This window comes from Lutra lutra, chromosome 6 (assembly GCF_902655055.1).
Source record: "Lutra lutra chromosome 6, mLutLut1.2, whole genome shotgun sequence".
Taxonomy (NCBI): domain Eukaryota; kingdom Metazoa; phylum Chordata; class Mammalia; order Carnivora; family Mustelidae; genus Lutra; species Lutra lutra.
In genome coordinates this window covers 96,896,211-96,919,071 of record NC_062283.1, presented here as the reverse complement: position 1 = coordinate 96,919,071, position 22,861 = coordinate 96,896,211, and the positions used below count along the sequence as shown (strand labels likewise).

General features: G+C 40.2%; 2 protein-coding genes across 3 annotated transcripts in view; one reads left to right on the top strand and one right to left on the bottom strand.

Annotated features, from left to right (window-relative positions):
• Positions 1 to 757: 757 nt before the first annotated feature.
• On the bottom strand, positions 758 to 21,244 carry RAB32 (RAB32, member RAS oncogene family). Of its 2 annotated transcripts, none has more exons than XM_047734680.1 (3): positions 20,787 to 21,244; positions 6,332 to 6,609; positions 758 to 2,028 (listed from the first exon to the last, which is right to left on the bottom strand). In XM_047734680.1, the coding sequence occupies exons 1-3, from the start codon at positions 21,034 to 21,036 to the stop codon at positions 1,879 to 1,881; spliced, it is 678 nt and encodes a 225-aa protein (XP_047590636.1). In that variant the 5' UTR covers positions 21,037 to 21,244; the 3' UTR covers positions 758 to 1,878. The 2 variants fall into 2 exon arrangements, with proteins under 2 accessions (XP_047590636.1, XP_047590637.1); XM_047734681.1 differs by having other exon boundaries at positions 1,945 to 2,073.
• LOC125101637 (cyclin-dependent kinase inhibitor 1C-like) overlaps positions 21,035 to 22,861 on the top strand; it is a 21,505-nt gene continuing 19,678 nt past the window's right edge. Inside the window, exons 1-2 of the mRNA XM_047732012.1 lie at positions 21,035 to 21,153; positions 21,242 to 21,405. Coding sequence (XP_047587968.1) covers positions 21,035 to 21,153; positions 21,242 to 21,405 — 283 coding nt within the window. The remainder of the gene's footprint in view (positions 21,154 to 21,241; positions 21,406 to 22,861) is intronic.

Sequence of the window (22,861 nt, the reverse complement as noted above, 5' to 3'; positions counted from 1 at the left end):
GTCATGATCTCAGGGTCCTGGGATGGAGCCCCACATTGTACTCCCTGCTCCTCACACTCCTCTCCATCTCTATTGCTATCCCTGTCTTTTTTTCTCAAATAAATAAAATCTTTTAAAAAAAAAAAGTGCTTTGTACTTAAACCAGAAAAAATTTTAGAGTATGACACATATGTTTCTTAGAAAGCAAGATTAAATGCAATGTTTTTTTTTTTTAAATTAAGAGGGGCTATATTAACTAAATGGTAAGTAATATTTAAATAAGGGGCTTCTTTATATTCCTTAACTTCAGAAAATCTGATTCTATATAGAATACATGTCCCAAAAGATCAAAGGGTTTATTTACTTAAATGAAGAACATATAAATACATTTGTGAGTCCTAGGCAAAGCTTACATTTAACCAGAAAAGCAAGCTATAGTTTATGGCCCTTGATAACTATTTATTCCCAGAATACACCTGCCAGAGCAAACACAATTCTTGCTAGTTCTTTTCCCCCTGCTCTCAATAAATGCATGGATTTTTCCTACCCACATTAATAATATTGTGTAAGACAATTTAATCAATGCCTCATTTTGCATTAGCTCTGGGTTATGTCACAAACACTTGAAAACTCCTCTGAAAGAAATACGTTGGACCTTTCAGACGATAGCAAGTCCCTTAAAAACAAAAGGAAAAAGTGAACAGACACCAAGTTTTGTAAGGCAGAAAAGTACACCCCATTTACCTTCACATAATCACATTAATTCACAAAAACAAGGTTTCAGTCAAAATATTTATTCTTTTTCTTAACTGGGTTAAATGGTAATACAACTTTATGAAGCTGCCTTAAGTTTCTCATGTGTTATACTTAAAATGTCCCAAACTTTACAGAAAACCACACATGACCTACTCTCTTTCATAATTCATAATACAGAACCTCAGCTTTCATGGTACATGTTTTGAAGTGACTCCTCTCTATGACCATTACTAATACAGATTTAAAAAGACTAGCTTCGGTTGGAGATAATTGCAACAGTAATACCAGCCAGGCTCTCAGGTAAAAAATAAACAACCAGAAGGAAGAGGGAAAAAAACCCAAAAAACCAAAAAACAGAACAAAAGACTGGAGAGAGAGAAGGAATGTCTGTTTGTATCATTTCCAAAGGGCAGCAACCAGAGCCAGAATGCTGGCCATGCTGAGTCCTTAGCAAGGGCACGCTACACTGGCTAGGGCTCATGGAATTATAATACTTAAGGGTAACAATTTTACATGAAGTACCAAAGTTTTAAGTAGGAAAAGAAAGAAAGAAAGAGAGAGAGAGAGAGAGAGAGAGAAAGGAAGGAAGGAAGGAAGGAAGGAAGGAAGGAAGGAAGGAAGGAAGGAAGAAAAGAAGGAAGAAAAAAGAAAGAAAGGCTGCAAAACAGGGACTTCAAGCCTTCTGTGACAACCAGAGCCTGCAGCCTCCAGAGTCTGGAGAGTGAGACAAGGATATGGAGACAAGACAGAGCCCCACAGCCTTGCTCAAAGACTGTAGGTCAGGTTTCTCACCTCAGCACTCCAGCCACAAGGCACAACTTGGAAGTTGGTAAAGGGGTGGGGCGGGCGGGGGGGGGGTGGGAGCATCATTTAAAAAGATGTTACAGAGGATGTAAACATTATCCTGAACTTATGGCAACCACCAGAGAAGCCCTGTGTGGGCGCAGACTCCCAGGGGTGCTGTCACTGTCATTCAGAACAGGGAGAAAGATATATCCAACCTGAGGAAAAACCAGAGCATTCCTTTAAAGTGCAGCCCTGGAAAGACTCACAGGACAGCACATCTGCCACCTTATCCATACTCAGGCCTGGCTCCAGCCCAGGCAGGCTGCATCTGCTTGTGGGACAGAAGCAGAAGCCATGTCAGCAACACTGGGACTTGCTCTCTGCGGTCAAGGTCTCCTGATCCAGTTTAACTTTGTCCCTGTCGTTTTCTTCATTAGGAAAGCTTTGGTGGTTTGCAAGAATATTCTCCACGAGGAACCGGGCTGCTTCATCGATGTTTATGTTATCCTATAATGCAGAAATGATGACCAGGATGAATTCCAAGGATTCATGCTTAGAAGAAAGCATGAAGAGTAATAATGGTACGAGCGCAGTTTTTAGAGGGGACATCAGAATACACAGGCTACCATCTTCGCCCTCACTCCAGGGTATACACACCCTCAGAGTTTAATGCTGTTCAGTAACGTGGATATAGAACGTTCCTCTTTTCACAAAGGATTCCCCTTCCTGATGTTCCTGTTTCAAACTTTTTGTCCCTGAGGTTCAGTGAACTATCTTAATGGTTGAAAAGGAATTGTCATCCCTTGCTGGGTCGCCACTCCCATAAATAAAAGCACTAAGACAAAAAAGTTCCTGCCTTTAAACATTTAAGGTCAAGCATTCAGGATACATTATGAAGAGGAATGTCAATGGGCTCACACATTAAAATATGATAAATGCATCATGTCATTTCCCCTCTCTGAGTACAGGTTATTACTTCTAGTTGTCATGTGTAAATTAATTTCCTTAGTTTCTGAAACAATGTTATAGATGTGATGTCCATTAAAAAATACTCTAAGGAGTCACTAGCTATCACAACATTTGTGTGACAGATTTAGCTGTCATTAAATACACGAGTAACACATAGCAAAATCTGGGCTTTTTTTTTTTAATATTTAACTTTTCATTTCTAAATAATTTTGGATTGACAAAAACATTGCAAAAATAGCAAAAATTCCTACATACCTTTCACTCATATTCCTAAAGTATTAACATCTTGGATAACCAGATTTCCAGATAAAATCAGGAAATTCGATAATAGTGTCAGTACTGATTATGAACCTCATTCAAATGTCCCCATTGTCTCAGTGTCCTATGTGTGATCCAGGTGACCGGCTGTATTTCATGCTCATGTCTTCTTGGTCTCCTTTAACCTGGGACAGTTCTTCAGTTGCCTTGCCTTTCATGACCTTGACACTCTTGGAGCATACTGGCCAGAGAATATCCCTCAATTTTTGGGCTTGTTTGATGTTTTCATATCATTAAACTCAAGTTATACATTTTTGACAGGAGTAAGTGATGTGTCTCCCTCAGCATCCGAGAGGCACACTTGCTTAAAGTCATGTCTGTCAGGCTTCTCCACTGAATAGTCACAATTTCTCTTTTGTACTTAGGAACCTCAAATATGGAAATACCCAATTTTTCATCAGAGTTTTTCCCATTAAATTCAACATCAATTTATTCTTCCCTAAAACAGCTATTTCCATGGTGGTTAAAGGTGACTGACTGTATCCATCATTCCTTTTTAAATTATTAGTTGGAATTCTACTGTTAGGAAGAGGTTTTCGTTGGTTTACTCTTATCGTGGATTATTACTTTATTCCTTTATTCTATGGATTAGATCCACTGCAATAGTCATTTACTTTGCTGCTCCAATTGTCTTGGATTTTTGGAGCTCCTATTAAGTAGGGTCTTGTTTCTTTCTGACCGGTCTCCATCATTTTGTGTTTCCTTAGTTTCTAGCACCACAAAATATCTCTGTCGTATCTTTACTTTCCTTGTCCCACCAATCCTGGAAGCAATAATTTCTCCATGAAACCCCTGTTCTTTTTACAGGAGAACAGTATTTAAAAACAAGTTCTGGGGGCGCCTGGGAGGCTCAGTTGGTTAACTGTCTGACTCTTATTTTGGCTCAAGGTCATAAACTCAGGACGGTGAGATTGAGCCCCACGTAGGGTTCTGTGCTCAGTGGGGAGTCTCCTGGAGAGTCTTCCTCTGCCCCTTCCCCAGCTCATGCTATCTCTAAAATAAATGAAGTCTTGTAAAAAATAGTAAAAAATAAGGAACAAATTCTGGGGACTAGGAAGCTCATTGGATCTGTGGTATCATTGCTCCTAAGCAAGGAGAACTAGGAAATACACATACGCCTCCACAGACACATAGACATCAGTTTCTACATTTATCTGTTTATACATATGTGTGTTTATAGACACATATGTATACACATATATACACATGTGTCTATAAACACATACAAACACAGAAACATACATATTTCTACATGCATATAAATCATTAAGTTCATATCAATCTCTCCAATTTCAGTCTAACAATACAAGGTTTATTCTAGCTGTCTCCCTTATCTGTTGTACTTTCTCAGACAGTGAGAAACCTACACTTGGGACTATTCATTCAGGTATCTGTTCCAGCACTTTTTTTTTTTTAACCTCCACTCCCAAGATAAGTATTAACTTTAATTAAAGTATTGATCTTGGAATGTCCAAATGTCATTTAGCCCCCACCATTCCCATTATCTCAAAGAATTATAATGCTCTCTAACTGCATTTAGTAGCAATTGATTAGGAACTGAAATTCCCATATTGTAATTAGTAACACATTTTCGTATAGGAAATCCATTATTTGCATAAAGGTGAAAGATGAAGTTCATGAATTCAAGACTGTCTTTTGGCTGTGTTCCCATTAAAATTCAGATCACTGCAATTCAAGCAGAAATCAGCTGTCGAGTCAGCTGCCAGCCGGCTCAGAAATACAGGCATTAGTGACACTAGGGCAGTACTTTAAGTCTTAACTACAATTTTAACCTAAATTTCATATTACTGTTATCCTCTTGGAAATCCCTGGTTTACTACTAAGGACATTCTGCAAAAGGTGTTGCTAATGTTTTTGTAGGAAAGCACAGAACAGACCTGAAACATCTATTAATCAAGGTTTTCCTTCTCCACTCCACATGTAACGTGTCTATAAATGTAGCAACGCTGATGACTTACAGTCCCAAGGTACATGCCACATAACACTATTGTTTCTGGGGATGAATTTGGATTTATTATCTGAATAATTAATTCAAATAAAATTTGGAGAAGAAATTTTATCTGTAATACATGCATCTCTTCCTATAAATCCCATGTTCTAATAAACATTGCACATACCACTGATTATTGCCTAACAAAGCTGGGAAGTCAAGCAAATCACCTGACAGACCCACCAAAGACAAGAGACCAAATGTGTGGCTTCCAGGACATGGCCTCTGTGAGAAAAGCCTCCCCTTCTGCCATTTCTTCCTTCCTGCCTGGGTAAGTGCTCGCGTGCAACTTTCTTCTGACACCACTTTTTATGCATGAAACGAAAACGGAAGATTCTAGAATGTATTTATTTAAACAAATAGCTTTTAGCTTAAGAGTAAAAACTTCTGGTTCCAGCAGACAATAGTTTTTTGGATGACGACAACATCACTCAGTTATCTCCAGAGCAGCTTTTCTGTGCAGGCTCTCATAGCTTTACTTTCCTTATTCTGATCATCAGGGGCATCAAATGATCTTCTACTTTCGGGGTGGGTTTCTGGTAAAACTAAAAGTGACCTAGTGGTAAGTAGGTAATCTGACCAGTAGGTAAATTTGGTCACATTTGTTAACTGAGAGAAAAAGGCTTTTTAAAAAATATATACGTACAAGAAATCCACAGAGGGCATCCCAAATGCTGGGACTGTGTTAAGATATACAGTCTTATGGTTCGACTTTGTCATTACAGAATTTCTCCAACATTTCATCATTCTGACATCAATCCGATAGTTATTGACCTCTAATGTGAAATTTCCAATGCATGTAAACAAACTCCCTCCCCACTTAATATTTTGTGCTTACGATTTTCACTTTTACTTTCTTGTATATCTAGGCTGGCAAGATTTTTAACAAGTTTAGTGTTTTTGTTTTTCTTCATAAAACACTGTATCCCATAATAGATGAAAGAAAAAATTCTCCCTCCACTCTTCATGCCGCGTGTCACAAATGCTGATACTTGCCTCTTGTTCAGATTCTTTCACATTTCTTTCAGATTTCTATACACAATCTGAAACTCTTCAAACACCATCTGAATACATCTGACATTTTCAGTGTCCATTTTTGTTAGTACTGCACATGACCTACACATTGACCAGTGTCATCTATGTCCCTAGATTTCATGAAGCCTTCAATGCTTGTGCTTGACAAGACACTTTATCCTCCCCATGAACTCCAGTTGCAGAAGTGCTTTATTTAAAGGCTCAAACTCAGAGAACATCATTGTTCTTTGCTCTAAATAATAGCTAATTTTTATTTTGATGGAAAACCTTCTATTCTATTCTATTCACTTCCACATCAGCCAGTTTTGAAAGCATTCCTGCTGACCACTCAAAGAAGCTATAACAAATCCATGCTATACTTTGCTTTTTTCTAGGCTCCCCAAAACTGCACACATAAACTCATCTAAATATTTTATAGTTACAGCTCAGATTTACGAGTGAAGAGCAGAGCAGATACAAACACAAAGCAGACCTCACCTTTGCAGAAGTTTCAAACCATCCAGTGAAACCATGTTCTTTGCAGAATTGGTCCATCTGGGTAGGATTCTGGCCACCATCCTTCTTTTGGTCACATTTATTAGCTAAGAGGACAGCAGGAATAGGGCTGCCATTTGGAAGTTGGACTTTACTATCCAGATCACTTTTCCATTTTAAGACGGCCTCAAACGTGGAACCTCTCGATATATCAAAGACTACAAAAGCACCAACAGCTTCTTTGTAGTATACCCGGGTCATGTTGCCAAATCGCTCCTGCCCTAAAAATAAATATAATAAGAGATTAAGAGCTCATCATTCAGCAGAGTCTATATTTAGATATAACCCCTCTGACCCTAAGAATAGTGCTACAAACACATGTCTCCCATTCCAAAGCAAAGAAAACTGGTGGGATAAAGGACGTACAGAAGCATGTGGATGATCATGGGGTCTGAGTACACAGTTAACTAGCTTTATGCTCTGAGCATGTCCGACACATGCTCCATAACCATCCAGATAGATGACAGTGCTTAAAGCTACAGAGCCATCCTTCCCCCAATCCCCCTGCCGCCCTCCCTCTGGTCTAAGAGAAGAGGTACGAAAGGAAAAAAGAAAGCTGGTAGTGGAGGGGGAGAAGAGACAAGAATAGAAGAAAATGAAGCTTGCAGGAAGAAGATAAGTATGGTGGGCAAAATGCAGTCAAAAGACTAGGACTGGCTATGAGATAAAGGACCTTATCCTTCCTCCCCATCTCTAGCCCGCACCCACTTTTGCCTCTGCATGCAAGATTGCTCTCCTTTAAGAAGGCAGATACATGCAAACCTACTAACAAAAAGTGGCCCATGTGGCCGTGTGACTAAAAGAAGGAACAACTGTAGAGCTCTTCAACTATCATACTTTTAAAATAATTTAACATGTTAAATACTTTGGGGAACATTCTACTGCTTCATGTATCTCCTTTCCATCTGGTATCGCTCTTTGACGCAGGAGGCACCCTAATCTTCAACTGACAGAAGAAAAACCATGCTGAGAGCTGCTTGGGCAGGATGACAGTGGCCCTGACGACATACTGCGGGACCAGAACCCAGGTCTCCTGGCTGCCACGTGCCCACGTTAATACGATACCGGGCATTCTGAACTATCCTGCAGTCGCCTTGACTTCTAAGGTGTTCACTTTTCATTCTGTCAAGTTACGGACTACAGTGCTCAGGAAAAATGGCAATCAGTGCAAAGCCAAGACGGGTAACTGACCAATGATAAAAACAAACTGACAGGACCCTTTCCTGTTAAAACACATGATGAAAAACACACTTTATCTACATGTTATTGATAGTAACAAACGTAAAGCTACCCACAAAAGAAAAATTCCTTCTTCTCCAAATTTTACTATAGCATCATACAATTTTAGATATGGCTTAGTGAGATAATGGAAGAAGAACACAAAAGGCAAATGTAAATGGATATGCTTTAAGTTCACCTTGGGGGCACCTTGGTGGCTCAGTCATTAAGCCTCTACTTTCCACTAAGGTCATGATCCCAGGGTCCTGGGATGGAGCCTGTTGTTGGGCTCCCTGCTCAGCAGGAAGCTGCTTCTCCCTCTCCCACTTCCCCTGCTTATGTTCCCTCTCTCACTGTGTCTGTGTCTGTCAAATAAATAAATAAAATCTTTTAAAAAATAAAAAGTTGATTTGGTTTGTGATAACCCATCATATGGGCTTATCTGAAGCCCTATAATGATGGCCCAGATGTCTGAACTTCAAGGTAACAAATGGCCACATATGAAACCCCACTATCATGTTCATGTTTTATTGGTAAGTTAAATCTGACCAGCCAATTGTATAACTTATTTGATCACAATGCTGACATTTATACGAAGTTAACATTGTACTACTTTCCTTAAACATACACTTAATAATCACACATGGCAAATTCACAGAGGATGTACCAACTGGTCAAAGTCAGTATCACTATTCTGCAGAAAGACTAGGTTGATTGCATTAAAGTTGTTCCGACTTCAATTTTAACTAGAGAGCACATACTACTGATTTTTATTTTATAAATCTTAATTACTAAGTATAAAATGACTATGGCAACAAGATAGTCCAGATTATAAGATTATTTCACAGTTATAAGAAAGTACTCTTTTGTAATATCCCTTCAATTTAGAAAAGAGGGTAGGGTGCCAAACTAGTAAAAGTATAGAAATCCAGAAGTTATGAAGAACAATTAAGCTTAATGACTGCTATTTTGTTTACTGTATCATTTCTAAATCCCTAAAAATACTTCTTTCAACCAATCATACTAAATCATATTCAAACTTGTCCTCATATAAACTTCTTGGTAAAACATAAGAAAATCAGAAACATGTATGACAAGAATTTTTGAGGTGGACCCTGTGGTTTAGAAACCTCAAGTTATTTTCCCTAGATTCCGAGGTTAAGACTCAAAACTCTCCCCGATGGTCTCAGACTGCTCTGTAACAACCACACCATAGGGCAGCTCAAAACAGTGTCAATTACACTATTGAGCAAATGAAAAGGAAAGGTATAGCCTGGGAGAAAAAAGATACGAATTCTGTATCTAGTAAAGGACTTATACCCAGAATATATAAAGAAATCTCAAAACTCCAAAGTAAGAAGATAAAAAAATCTAATTAATAAAGTAAGCAAAAGACTGGAATAGACACTTTATCAAAGAATGTATACAATGACAAGTAGAGGTAAAGATGCTCAGCATCATTAATTATTGGAGAAATGCAAATTTAAATCACAACAAGCTGCGGCTTCATGCCCACAAGAATGGCTAAAATAAAAAGTCTGATTATACCCAGTACTGGCGAAGATGTGAAGCAATCAGTTCTCATGCACTGCTGGTAGGAATAAGAATTTAAAATAGTACATCCACTTTGGTAGACAATTTGATAGTTTTTAAAAATTTAGACATGGGGGGGGTGCCTGGGTGGCTCAGTGGGTTAAGACTCTGCCTTTGGCTCAGGTCATGATCTCAGGGTCCTGGGATCGAGCCCCGCATTGGGCTCTCTGCTCAGCGGGGAGCCTGCTCTCCCTTCTTTCTCTGATGCCTCTCTACCTACTTGTGATCTCTCTCTCTCTCTCTCTGTCAAATAAATAAAATCTTTAAAAAAAAAAAACATTTAAAAAAATAAATAAAAATAAATAAAAATTTAGACATGTCTCTACCATACAACCAACACATTCTACTCCTAGGTATCTGCCCAAACAAAATGAAAGCCCATGTCTACACAAAGTCATCTTCATGAATGCTCATCAATGTTTTATTTTTACAGCCAAAATAGTAATGAATAAAGTATGGTATATCCATACAATGAATATAACAATAGAAAGGAAAGGAACAGACTATGGATACAAGTAACAAAACAGATGACTCTCAAAGTAATGATGCTGAGTAGAAGCAGCCAGAACTCAGAGGGAATGGATAATACTCCATGAATACACTTATATCAAATCCTTAAAAATAAAAACTGTAGTAAAATAAAATAAAAATAAAATAAAAACTTAGTAAGAGGAAGCACATCAATGATTGTCCTCAGCAAGGCAGAGAGAGGAGTTACAAGAGGAAAGAGGAGGGGCACCTGGGTGAGGGAACGTGGAGGGGCACCTGTCTTTGTTAAGCATCTGCCCTGGGATCAAGCCCCATGCGGAGCCCCACTACCCCTGCTTGTGTTCCCTCTCTTGATACCTCTTTCTCTGTCAAATAAATAAAATATTTTTAAAAGTGGGGGGTTTGGCAAGAGGAAATACTTTTGGTGTGGTGGAAATGTTTGCAATCATGATTATACTGATGTTTCACTAGTGTTTACATATGGCAAAACATCAAACTGTACAGTTTGTTGCATGTCAGTTATATATCAATAAAGTAATAAAAAATAATACCTACCTCAGAGGCTCACTGGGAGGGTTTAATGTAAAATGCCTGCCTGGGAGTCTTTTAGGGCAGAGTGCAACAAACTGTAATTCATGGTCAAATTCAGCTAAAGTTTTATCGGAATCTTGCCACTATATCTTTTATGGGTTTCTACATCTGTTTTCATTCTACCATAGCAGAGTTGAGTAGCTGCAACAAGGAGCGAATGGCCCACAAAACCTAAAGTATTTGCTCCTTCTGTTCTAGGGGGCGAGGGATGTCTAGACCTTGAACTAGAAATGCTAAATAAAAATTCATGACAGCATGTGCTTAAACTATAATTTACATGCACAGACCTTAAGTTCAAAAAGTAAAATGTCAGGGCCATAGGAAGCACAGTGTGAATGTTAGCTAGTATTATTATTAAGTGCTCAATAAAGGTATTACATGATAAAAGCCTGAGCATCTTCTTTAAAATGGTACAATGAAACACGGCAAAGCCTTAAACTAGTTATATGTCATAAACTGTAGTGGTGAAAACAGTTGGCAAAGGAAAATGAACTTGAGGAAAAGACAAGTATACTCAAGAATCAAAATATCAAGCACAAAAGGTGAAGAAACCCCAGGCAAGTAACTTTCTCCGCCTAAATAAGTGAAGTGTCTTTACAGATCTTTAGAGATCTTCTAAGCCCTCCCAGCTCTGCCTTCTGATGTTTTAAGTTTCTCTGTGATAACTTAAATGTTGTAATGATTTTCTAAAGATTCTGCAATCGTTGAACCCAGACAGCAGTGGGGACTGAATGTAAATAATCCAGCATTGAAAGGCCAAGCCACACACAGCATACTTTCCAACAGAACAGTACAGTATACTTCTTACTTTACTGAGTTCATCACCTCCTTTTTTAAAAATTCTAAAGTAATCCATTACCACTTCAGAGATATTCCTGAACTGGTCAAAACAAGTAAAAAAAAAAAAAAACCACATTTCTAAAATGCATTAAGTATAATTACAGAATAGAGAAAGATACAATGAATTTATTTAAGATAATAATCTTAACATAAAATTAAGAGCGGTTGTAAAAAAACAAAAACAAAAACAAAAAAACCAACCAACAACAACAACAAAACCCTAACAAGGTAAAACCTAGATTTAACTACGTTGGTTTCAAAGGTTGGAATGCATAGATATACCAAGCTCTTCCAACTGTTAAACTGAAAAATAAAGGAAACTTTGCTACTAGAGTAAGAGTTGCATCCCATAACTTTGTTATTATTATTCTCTGGGTAATTTTATATATTCCCTTATTATCGCCTAAAAGAAAGAACTATAGTGGAAAACAAAAATACTGTTCACAAATATTCCATTCTCTTCCACTTCTAGATGCTTGAAGGATCACATTCTCCTGGCCCCACTAAATTAGGAGTGGCTATGAACTAGTCTTGGACCATGAAATGTAAACAGAAGTGTCATTTCTAAGCAGAAATCACTTGGGTGACAGTGTCCTTGTCCTGCTACAGCAGGCTGGAACCCTAATTTTGAAAAGACACTATCAAGAGATAGTAGAGCCTCTGTTAGCCTGAGTCCAGGTAGCTCCAATGCAAAACTGCCCTCACATCCCTCCCTCCGCCACACCCCAACCTCCACCCTCACTATGGACATATAGAAAGAGTGAGGGATGATTATTTTAAACCACTCCCTGTCCCTCTGCCCACCCACCTGCTCATGCACACATGCTCTCTGATAAGTAAATAAATAATCTTTAAAATAGAGAGAGAGAGAGAGAGAGAGAGAGAGAGAGAATGATGAATTCTACTACTTCTCTTTCACAATGCTTTGGGAGTTAGCCCTAAGTTTAAAAAAGGGCTAAAGACAAAACTCATGGAAAAGACTTTCACATTCACATTAGAATTGCACAGGAATTCTGTAGAATCAGATTTTTTTTTTTTTTTTATTTTAGACAAAAAATACAAAGAATACTCTCCGGGAAGTAGTCAATCAACCATTTTAAGTTCAGTCCAAGAAAACTTTATTATTCTTGGATTCTACTTACACAAACATGAAAATAAAATGCAGGGAATTCCTGCCATGCTGAATGTTCCTGGGTTATGTTCCCCTACAGGAGAAGACGGGGTAGAGAAGTCTGCAGTTATTAAATACAAAGACAGATCCATGGGTTTTGTTCACATGAGTGTGAAACACATGAGTGCTAGTGAGTGTGTGTAGAGTTAAAGCTTATGGCAATATAAAAATTCAGCAGGACCTGGGAGATCTTCCTCTAAACAGCAAGTAGCTCAGACAGTGGGGAGATTCTAAGCAACACCATCTCTTTAACCAGTGCCATAGTCATTTCTGACTGGAGGTGGAACCACTTCCATGCCTTCCTAACCATCACTTAGATGGACAACACTGTAACTGAAAAGTGATGCCCCATATCATCTAGTCCAACCTCTCTTGTTTTATAGATGAGAAAATAAAATCCCAGGGAGGGGAAACTACTCCAATTCCCAAATTATTTGTTATCTAATGTGCTGTCCAATTTGTTAGCCAAAGACTTTTCTGCAGTACACGTTGCTCCTTATGTCCCATGTTTCCAAACAGACCCAAGGCAGTCCCATGGGCTGAGGGTGACTCCTCAAGGACAGCACAGCCCTATTGCACAAGGTAAACCCTTTCTCTAAATCTCCTAGGGCTTTACCATAGCAGCTATGGGCCATGCTCCAGCGCTGAGTGCTTTAGTTACCCCAGTACTAGGGGCAGCCTTTTTATCCATACTGCTGTGGGCAGACTGCCAAAATACTCCAAATGACTCTGAGATGTTTTATCTTTTAAAAAGGTCTGTTACCCTCCTTTTCTAGAAGAGGGAACCTTTATTATAACTAGACACCATGGCAATGAGAATGAAGAAAAAGCACAGTGCTAGTCATCTAGGCTCAAAGATATTTAAAGATGTGCAACTTATCTACCCAAAGTGGATGAAGCTTAAGGAATATATGGTGGCAAAAAGATGAAAAAGCTAATATAATATTTGGGAATATCCAACACTAATGACTTGAAAAGGAACTGGGGTAACATATTTCCAGAAATACATAATTGAATTAAGGAAAAGAAAACCACAAAACAATTTGCCTTCTTTCTTCATTTGTAAATTTTCCAAAGAAAAGTATTGCCTCTCAGTGTTTGAAAAGGAAAGGACCACATTCTGAATGGTCATCAGAAATAGAGGCGAGAGATGTTTTCTTTTGTGATTTTAATCACTCCCTTTGTTTAGTTTTTTAAAGTTCATCTCAGGGGCACCTGGGTGGCTCAGTGGGTTAAAGCCTCTGCCTTCAGCTCAGGTCACCCAGGGTCCTGGAATCGAGCCCCGCATTGGGCTCTCTGCTGAACAGGGAGCCTGCTTCCTCCTCTCTCTCTCTGACTACTTGTGATCTGTCTGTCAAATAAATAAATAAAATCTTTAAAAAAAAAAAAGTTCATCTCAATATTTTATGCTCATGACCTCATTTGATAAATAACCTAAGTATTTCCTTGCATTATTTGAAATTCAAAATATAAATTTCACCAGGAAACACAGATCCATATAACGAGACAACTGGAGTTTAGTATTCCAAGTAGAAATGCTCGCCGTTTCCCACCCACTAAGATTCTCTGAGCTACATATTCTTATTCGAGGTGAGCTAGTAGAAAAGTATAGTTTTTAATCAGTAGAACTAAGCTCTTTAAATTTAAACTCCTTTAAAAAACCTTAAATCTAAAAAAAAAAAAAAAAAACAAAACCTTAAATCTCATTGTGCATTTTAGAGATGAGGCACTTCAAACAAACTTGTGTTAGAAGGCCAACAGATCAAGACCCAGTCAAATTTCATTTAAATCCAGTCATCAGAGGCGCCTGGGTGGCTCTAGTCGGTTAAACATCTGCCTTTGGCTCAGGTCATGATCCCAGAGTCCTAGGATTAAGCCCCATGCCTGGCTCCCTGCTTGGCAGAAAGCCTGCTTCTCCCTTATCCTCTGCTGCTCCCCCTGCCTGCGTTGAGTTCTCTCTCTCTCTTTCTGTGTCAAATAAATAAATAAAATCTTTAAATAAATAAATAAATAAAGTAGCCTCCCCCGGTTACTATTAAAAAAAAAAAAAAAAGAATCTGCATTTTAAGCACCTCAGGTGAATCTGATGGAGGAATTTCCCTATAATCACACTAAAACACACACACACACACACACACACATACACACACACTATATATATATATATATATATATATATATATATATATAGCTTAATTTCAAGAAGTAATCAGAAATCGCTGCAGAAGATGCTTAAGGAAAATATCTGGACAGAAGTGAGTGGAAAGAATGGGGAAAAAGAGAAGGTCAGGCCATCTGCCAGTTAGAGATCCTCAAACTAAACCCCTACTGTCTATTTTTATGTGGCTCATCTTTCTCAAAAGGACAGGGAAGAAATTACATGTGTCTAGCCTCCTTGTTTACAAAATGCACTTTTGAAAATATAATTGAGTGGAATTCTAAAGCACTTTTATCTTGATCTTTTACCTCACCCTGCAGAATTCCACCATCCCCCTCCATTTATATGTCTGCACTGTTCTCCCCCCAGAAGATCTCTGCAACCACAACACAATCCAAACTTTTCCACTAAGCTCACTCGCTACTACTTAAGTGTTGATTAAGTGTGAAATCATCACCAGTTTAAGGATATGCTATCCTCGGACTACACATCTAAGGCCTTCAAAGTTTTCTTCTTTGGAAGAGCACTTTCTTTCATCTCTCAATCTTTTCTGACAAATGCTTAGAAATACGTATCAATCATGTTTTTAAATTTTCTATATTTTATAATGCTTTGACATCTTGGGGCCTTGGGACCAGGGGAGGGACTGCCCCTTCCAGCTAGCTAGTTCTTAGAGACAACAAAGGACTTGCTGAAAGCACATCTTTGATAAGCAAACCAATCCAGAGTCCTCACCACCCATCTGCCTCCTTTTTCAGGCTCCTGCAGACTAGGACACTATCCTTCCGCCCTAAACTACCCATGGCCAGGTACTAAAACAATCAGGGAACACCCCTATAGCCCAACTCCACTCAAATATTCCAAACTAACCAATCCTAAACTTGCTCAGCTTGCCTATGTTGCCTTGGCCATTTCTTCCTGCAAAAACTACAATAAAGTCTCTAGCCCATGTTCTTCCCTTGCTCCTTCTGCATCTGGACCAACCTTGGTGCTTCCCCATGTGGTGCCGCATAGGGCAGTGTGCTCCCTTCTCCTGGAACTATGAATAACAAACCATCTTTTCAATGGTGATGATCTTCTGATGTGTTGGCCTTACCACACCTGATAAAAACAAAATCCTGGGTATGCTTTAAAATAGAATAAGAATCACTGAAATTTCCACATCAGAAGCTTAAGAAAGTCAGGTCAAGAAAACTATACATAATGGATAAAATTTCTCCTAGAATACACTGGAAAGTAACACTGCCTCTCTAGGATAATGCATGGCTGACAGGTTTGATCAGTGAGATCACAGAGTAGACTATGCAAACATCTGTAATTATCACCTTGATAAATACGTGCGCTCTACACGTATTTATCAATAAAAAGGCTTTGTTATCTTCAGAAAGTCTACACTGTGGAAACAGTCTTTCAAAATGCTCCCCCAAAATGATGGAGCAGATCAAAAAGTATACACACTGGACATTCTGTGTTAAGAAGAGTATAACTGGAAATTCTGGATTGATAACATAAAGAGATGGAATTATTGGAATGGGTATATGAGAAGAGTCATATGAGCTACTGTAAGAATGACCAGAACATTTGCAATTTTAGACAAGAGTCTGTTAGACTGTTGGACAACAATCTTCAGACTGTTTTGACACCAGTGAACCAAAAATCTGCTACACTATTAAAAGCTAGTTTTCATATTTCATATTTCAGAGTCATGAGATGTGTCTCTGTACAGTGCCACTGATTATCTGTGTTTTCTTGGTCAACTTACTACACTTCTCTGTATTTAGACTATGGGATCTCTAAAAGCCTCCAACATCTTCAATTCAAACAACAGAATGATTAGGAAAACAGGGGAAAAAAGGTCATGTTTTAGTGCTTTTTATCAATGTCTCCCTCTATTGCTAACCTGGGCACTTTTCAGCCTATGTGGGAAACCGAGACAACTGAGAATGGTAACATAATAATTAAAAAAAAAAAAAAAAAAAGGAAAGAAAGGCAATAAGCGTATCATTTTCAGGAGAATTTCCGCGTGCAGTAACAGAAATATGCTGTTACGCTAAGCCTGCCTGGGCAACTGTGGGTTCAAATTTCAGACTGGGGCACCCAAAGATGTCTCCATAGTGATGAATTGAGGAAGATTTAAAGATGTAAAATAGACAGTAGACTTCGCTTGTTATTCAGCACAGCAGTTGAATCTGTGTAAGGCTCAGGATGGCAAGATCATACAAAAGTCAGATATAATGAAGATTTTTTTTTTAAATTCCGTTAAATGAGTTATTAAGTAATTGGAAAGTCATTGTAATAGTGTTTAAGACGGAGACTACAAATAACTATAGACTAATTCCTCAGAGCACTGCTTCTTCATATTTAGAAGAAACCGGAACATTAGTAATTCTTGACTAATAGATAATTTGAAGGTCAAGAAAGCATCTGAGATAATATTCCAGATTCTTGCTCATGAGGGTTAAAGGAGAGTTATGAAAGCAGGCAAGAGGAGGCCATGAGGTACAGGGACTGTCAATGTGGAAGATGGATCCATGTTCTAATTTAGGATGGGAATCAAAAAAATAAAAAGTGAATCTAAGTATGGTTTATATAACTTATAATGTCTTCCAACCACGCATTTTATGCTCTAGGTAAATAACATTTACAGGAACTTCTGAGTAAAATGTTCCTGATCTGTTTTGGGGCCCAAAGGAGGGTTATCCATTCAGATTTTTATAGAGAAATACTGATTCTAAAAAGTGAAATGTGGCAAAAAAAAAAAAAAAAAAAAGCCACTTTGGCATAAGGATCATTTTGAACTAAAGGCACTTGAAAAAGATCAGGTGTAAGAAGAATGCTCTAATCTCCCCCTTTTCCTCCCTAAAAGTAGATGAGAATACTCCCATGTGAGAGATATCCTCTCTTTTCCAGGAGGAAAGAAATATTCTTATCACCAGGGATGGGAGTCAAAGCTGAGAGAAGTCTCTACAAACAGACCTTATAAAATAACTCTTATTTTCCTTTAGCCTGACCATATTAGTTATTTTTTTTACAATTTCCTCTCTTTTTTCAACCTGGTATAAAATCATTTGGGTTTTGCCACTTCTTTGGGTGTTCACTTTCCTATGAGGGCTCCTGTGTCACAGAAAACTTACATGAAACAAATTTCTGCTGCTAATTTGTCTAGCATCAATTTAATTTTCAGGCCTTACTGAAAACTTTAAAAAGGCAGGGATAAAATTATGCCTCCCCTGCAAAAGTAAATTACTTTAGCAAATACAGGAAGACTACACTGTATTAGATCCAAATGGACACACCGGTTTCTTTCTTTTAAAGTTTTAGTCTAGACCAGCTATTCAACCTACCTAGAAAATCCTATAGCTGCTAATAAAGTTATCATAAGATGTAATCAAATACCACTTCATACGCACTATATATGAAAGGGCAGATCAGATCCCACTCTAGGAAATACCCTAGTGTGCTGTGACATGGCAAAATGCATCAAAAAGGTTGAAATCACCGGTAAATACAGGGCCCCATCAGGAATATCATGAGGATAATTGAAATAGTAGCTCCACCATTTAATACATTGCTGACCTATGAAAAATGGGTTAATTTATGTAACAACAACAAAAGGAAGCTCAGAGATATCTCTTGCTACATCTTAAATTTTAGTGGTATTTATTAAACTTCCTAAAATTTTTTTGACGACTTCGGTAACTTAGTGTATTTCAGTTAATGTGTTAAGAGCAATCTCAAAAGACGTATGAAGGAAGAGACAGTGGCCTAACACAAAAATTGGATTGCATCTGGATTTTAAAGCTACACTCATTTCTCGCAATAAGAAAGCATTCCGAAGGCCTGCACCCAAGAGACACTGTGGTTCCTGATTTGAAGAGTTGAGCTGAAACTGCTTGGCCACGTTTATGGGAAATGTCTGGACGACTCCCACCTATTATACCTGCCAAAGTTTCCAAGTATAGAGAGACTCAATGTAATCCCTTTGCCAGCTTTCTCATCTCTAACGCCACGACGAAAAAACTAGTAATAGCACCAAACCTTAAGTTAGTCATATCAACTGGCCAGTTCTACCTACTGTTTTGCAATCAAGGAGTATTTCTATCCTTTGAGAATTCAATATGATTCAATGTTGTTTAGCCCTGGGGAACTTTCTGGAGTGGCCTTCGATTTGCCTTCATTACATCATTACGACTTAATTCAAATGGTATCAGCTAGGATTCACTAACAGGTCAAATATTCAAAGCAAAGTACTTAATGATGTAGCTCCCTAAACCTCAAGTGAAAGCCAAATTATTTTTGTGGCAGCTTCCTTATATATTAAGACCCCATCTCTGAAAATCTTATTTGTAAGGTGAGCCTAGTAATTTCTAATTACCTCATTAGTTTACTTCAAATCTTGTTAACATCTGGTGCGTACCTGCTGAATGGTATCTCGCATCCAGGAATCCCTTTTGGAGATCTTAAAATCTTGCTTTCCTTCCTGGCAAAGCTCAACCTTTGGACTTAGGCAAAAGTGCAAGCACTTCTCATCTATTTCAATATGTACCCGAGTCTGACAAGACTATGTTCCCTTCCTGGCTTCCTAGGTCTGTTCCAGGTGGACAAAAAAAGGGAAGAGGTGATACCCAGGGAGAAAATTACTCATGATTTTGCTTTCCCAAGTTTTTAAATATATGCATTTTTGCATGAAGCTTAAAAACACAAATGTGCCAATAAAATCTTTTATTTACCTGCAGTGAGGCCCAGTGATAATTCAATAGCTAAACATGATACTGTTTTTACAAGAAGGATAAAGCAAAGTCAATAACGCTCCTAGATGGGGGTTAAAATCATCTTCATGGAAATCTACAGCTACACTGAAGATTCCTGGAGAATGACTATCACATGGCAAGCCAACCTTTAGAATTTACGACCTTGTCAAAAAGCAATACTAGTATTCATAAGTGTTCTGTGAAACACAGGAAGTATTTCGAAAGAAGCCTCTGGCTTCAAAAGATGACTTTTCAAACGAACTTTTGGTTTTCTGTAACCAAAAGAAAAAAAAAAAGCTGAGCCCAGAGCTCATCATCCCCCTTTCTCTGAGGAACTGACATACATAAATTTATTTATTTATTTAAATTTATTCTCATATCTGAGGCAGAGAAGTCTGTTCTTAAATTAGTGCATATATGGGTTATAATTCTTCAATACTTTCTCATATGAGATAAACTGTTGATGAAAAGAGCACTACCTAGCAGACAGACCTATGTCGCCGTATCCCACTCCCACCCCACTACCGGATGGGTGACCAAAACTTCTACGGTTGATGCATCTGTAGGATGAACCATCCTAAAGAATGGTCTCTCCAGCTCTGAACATTCTCCCATAAAAATTCTCTACTGCAGACTGAGCTTCCTACCAGCAATGACTGAACAGGGTAACTTTTGGTATCACTTCCATATTTAAGCTTTCCAAAGTTAACATCTTCTTAAATGCCCACCCGACAGAGTTCAAGTTTTCATAAATTAAAGCAAGGAGAGTAAGTATCCACTCCAAGAGGGATATTATGCTCCTAAATGACAACTGAAAGCAAAGAACAGAGAAACAATATACTGGGGTGTAGGGTTGAGAGGGGGCCAGGAGTGGGGAGAGATGTTGGTTTAGGGAGGGAGGAAGGATGCAAGAGCAGCCTCCCCAAATCTTCACAGGCAGAGGGCAGGCATGACCTAGCAGAGCACCCTGTCTCAAGAATGGAGTTTCACTCACAAAGAAGTGTCTCGGATCCAAGGTCGTGATGAAAAACATTCTAAAAAGGAATCTAGTCGCTAGTGTTGATTGTGTCACTAAGTAGTGACAGTAAGTACTGACTTTGGGTGAACCATTCAACTTCAGTGCTCATCTCTGAGATGTTAAAGCCGGTTGAGAGGAGCCCACGCCTCCCCCTAACTCTTCCTGATGTACTATAAGCTTGTCGACCTTCAGAGTTCAACTTCTGGAAAAGACCCCAGGGCTGTCCCACCTCCGGTCAGGTGAGAGAGAACTGGAGTGCAGGCCTCCTCTCTGAGACCTCTTAAAAACGAGATGCTTTCTACAGACTTAGTAGAGGCATCTAACCAGGGTTAGTTATGTGTGCATTTATCTATCTTACCCTGCTTTTAAATCCCTCAACTACTACTACTGCCCGTTCCATGGTCCAGTTAGTTCACCCGGCCACTGCCCTTTCCTTGTCTCTGGCGGCGTTAGTCTCTTCCATACCTCCGGGGCGGGCAGTGCTGACTGAGGACAGAGAAAGAGAGCAGGAGACCGAGCGGAGCCCAGTGGCCGCCGGCTCCCGATGGAGGCCACCGCCCGCCGCTTACCCGCGATGTCCCAGAGCTGCAGGCGCACCAGCGTCCGGTTGTCCCAGTTGAGGACTTTGAGAGCGAAGTCCACCCCAATGGTGGCCCGGTAGTGCTGGGAGAAGAGCTGATGGACGTAGCGCTTGATAATGCTGGTCTTGCCCACGCCGAGCTCGCCGATGACCAGCACCTTGAAGAGGTGCTCGCGGGTCTCGGGCTCGGCCGCCCCCGCCGCCCCCTGGCCCGGGTCCCCGGGTCCCCCGCCCGCCATGAGCGCCCCCGGCCCCGCTCGAGCCGGCCGGCCGTCGCCGCGCGCCCTCGGAGCCCCCGCCGGCCGTCGCAACGTCCCCGAGGCCGGCCGCCCTGCGCCCGGGCCGCCGCCCGACGGGTCACAGGACCCGGAACCGGCCGCCGCGGCAGCCGCGCGGGGCGGGGAGAGGGCCGGGGGGCTGGCCTGCGGGGGAGGACCCGGCGAGGAGGCCGCTTCCCGCCGCCGCCGCCGGCGCTTCGGGCGGGCCGCCTGGAGTTCGGCACTTCCTCCGCCGGGGCGTCCCCTCCTCGTCGGGGAACGCGGAGCCCGGCCGCCCCCTGCTGGCCCCGGGGAGCGGGCCCGGAGCCGCGGGGACCCCGGCCGCGCAAGGTGGGCCTGAAAAAGTGCCGAGGCCGAGCGCGGAAGGGCGGGCTTGGTGGCCCCGGGGCGCGGCGCTGGCCTGGGGTGAAACCTCCGTCCTGCCTCTGCCCAGAGAGCGTTTAACCCCTGCAGATTTCTGCCTCTGATTTCTTTCTCGCGGCCCACTTCTGAGAAGAAAGGGGATGGCAGATTGACCCTGAACTTGACAAAGGACTGATAACGCTTCAGTATTAAGGGAAGGACTGGGTCTGAGGATAAAGACGTAGAGTCGTTAAAACAATCTTATCAAAGTCTTCCACCTAGTAGAGAGAGGCTCTGAGATAAATCCCAGGAATTGACTGAAGTAGTAGGTAGTTTTGAGGGGTTTTATTTTAAAGAACACAGATAGGAAGCCTTGCCTCGCTTGCCGTGTTTTTAAAACCGAGGATAACCTCCCCCATAATTAGGAACACCTGGAGCTGATAGACTCTGGTAGCGTCCTTAAATAAACTAAGAGGCTGTTCGCTCTGCTATCATCTGACAATCTTTGAAAAATGTTTTTCAGAGGTGGAGGCGTTTTAAAATTTAGACGTCAAGGTGGGAGTAAAACCTTTACTAAAATAGCTATTGAAAAAGCATGGATATGTCTTTAAACAAGTTTTATGGCCTACCAGCATATGGCTTTTATGTTCGCCCATCTAGAGAGTCCTTTCAATATGTCTCCAGCTTGGGGAGAGAGGAAATCCTCTATTTATTGCCATAAGTGTAGCATATTGTCCCATAGATACATATTACCATGGATTTTTCCAGGTTCCTTCTTTTCTGACTCTCCTAGGTTTCCACTGACATTAGAAATAGAATCGTGGTGCTAAAAATCATAGGCAACAAATGGTTTAAAGTTAAAAATGGTCACAGCTAAAAGGATAATGGCTTGAATCCAGTGGTTCTCAAACTTGAGTGTTAAAACATCACCAGGCCTACCCCCAGGTTCTGATCCCCCAGAACTGGGGGTGAGGGGGGAAAATGGAGCCAGATAAGTTGCATAAGGGACAAGTTCCCAGTTGATGCTGATGCCTCAGGTCTAGGGGCACAGTGATTTACATCAGTGCTTGCTTCTCAAACTTAAAAGTTCATATGAACCATCTAGGATCTTAGGAAATCGGGTTCTGACTGAGTATATTTATATGCAGGGTGGGGCCTGAGATTCAGGAGTTGAAATAAGTTCCCAGGTGATGCAAATGGTGTTAGTGGCCCACACTTCGGTTAGGAAGGGTTTAGATTAGAATTTAGGAGTTCCCATATTTGCTCTGTATTTGGCTCACCTGAAGTTACGGACGGAATGTAATCCCCAAAACTCCAGTGTTGAAATCCTAACCCCCAATATGATGGTATTGGGACGTGGGTCAGAAGTGATCAGGGCATGAATGTAGAGCTCTCATGAATGAGATTGTGCCTTTTTAAAAGAGACTTCTGAAAGCTCTCTCCC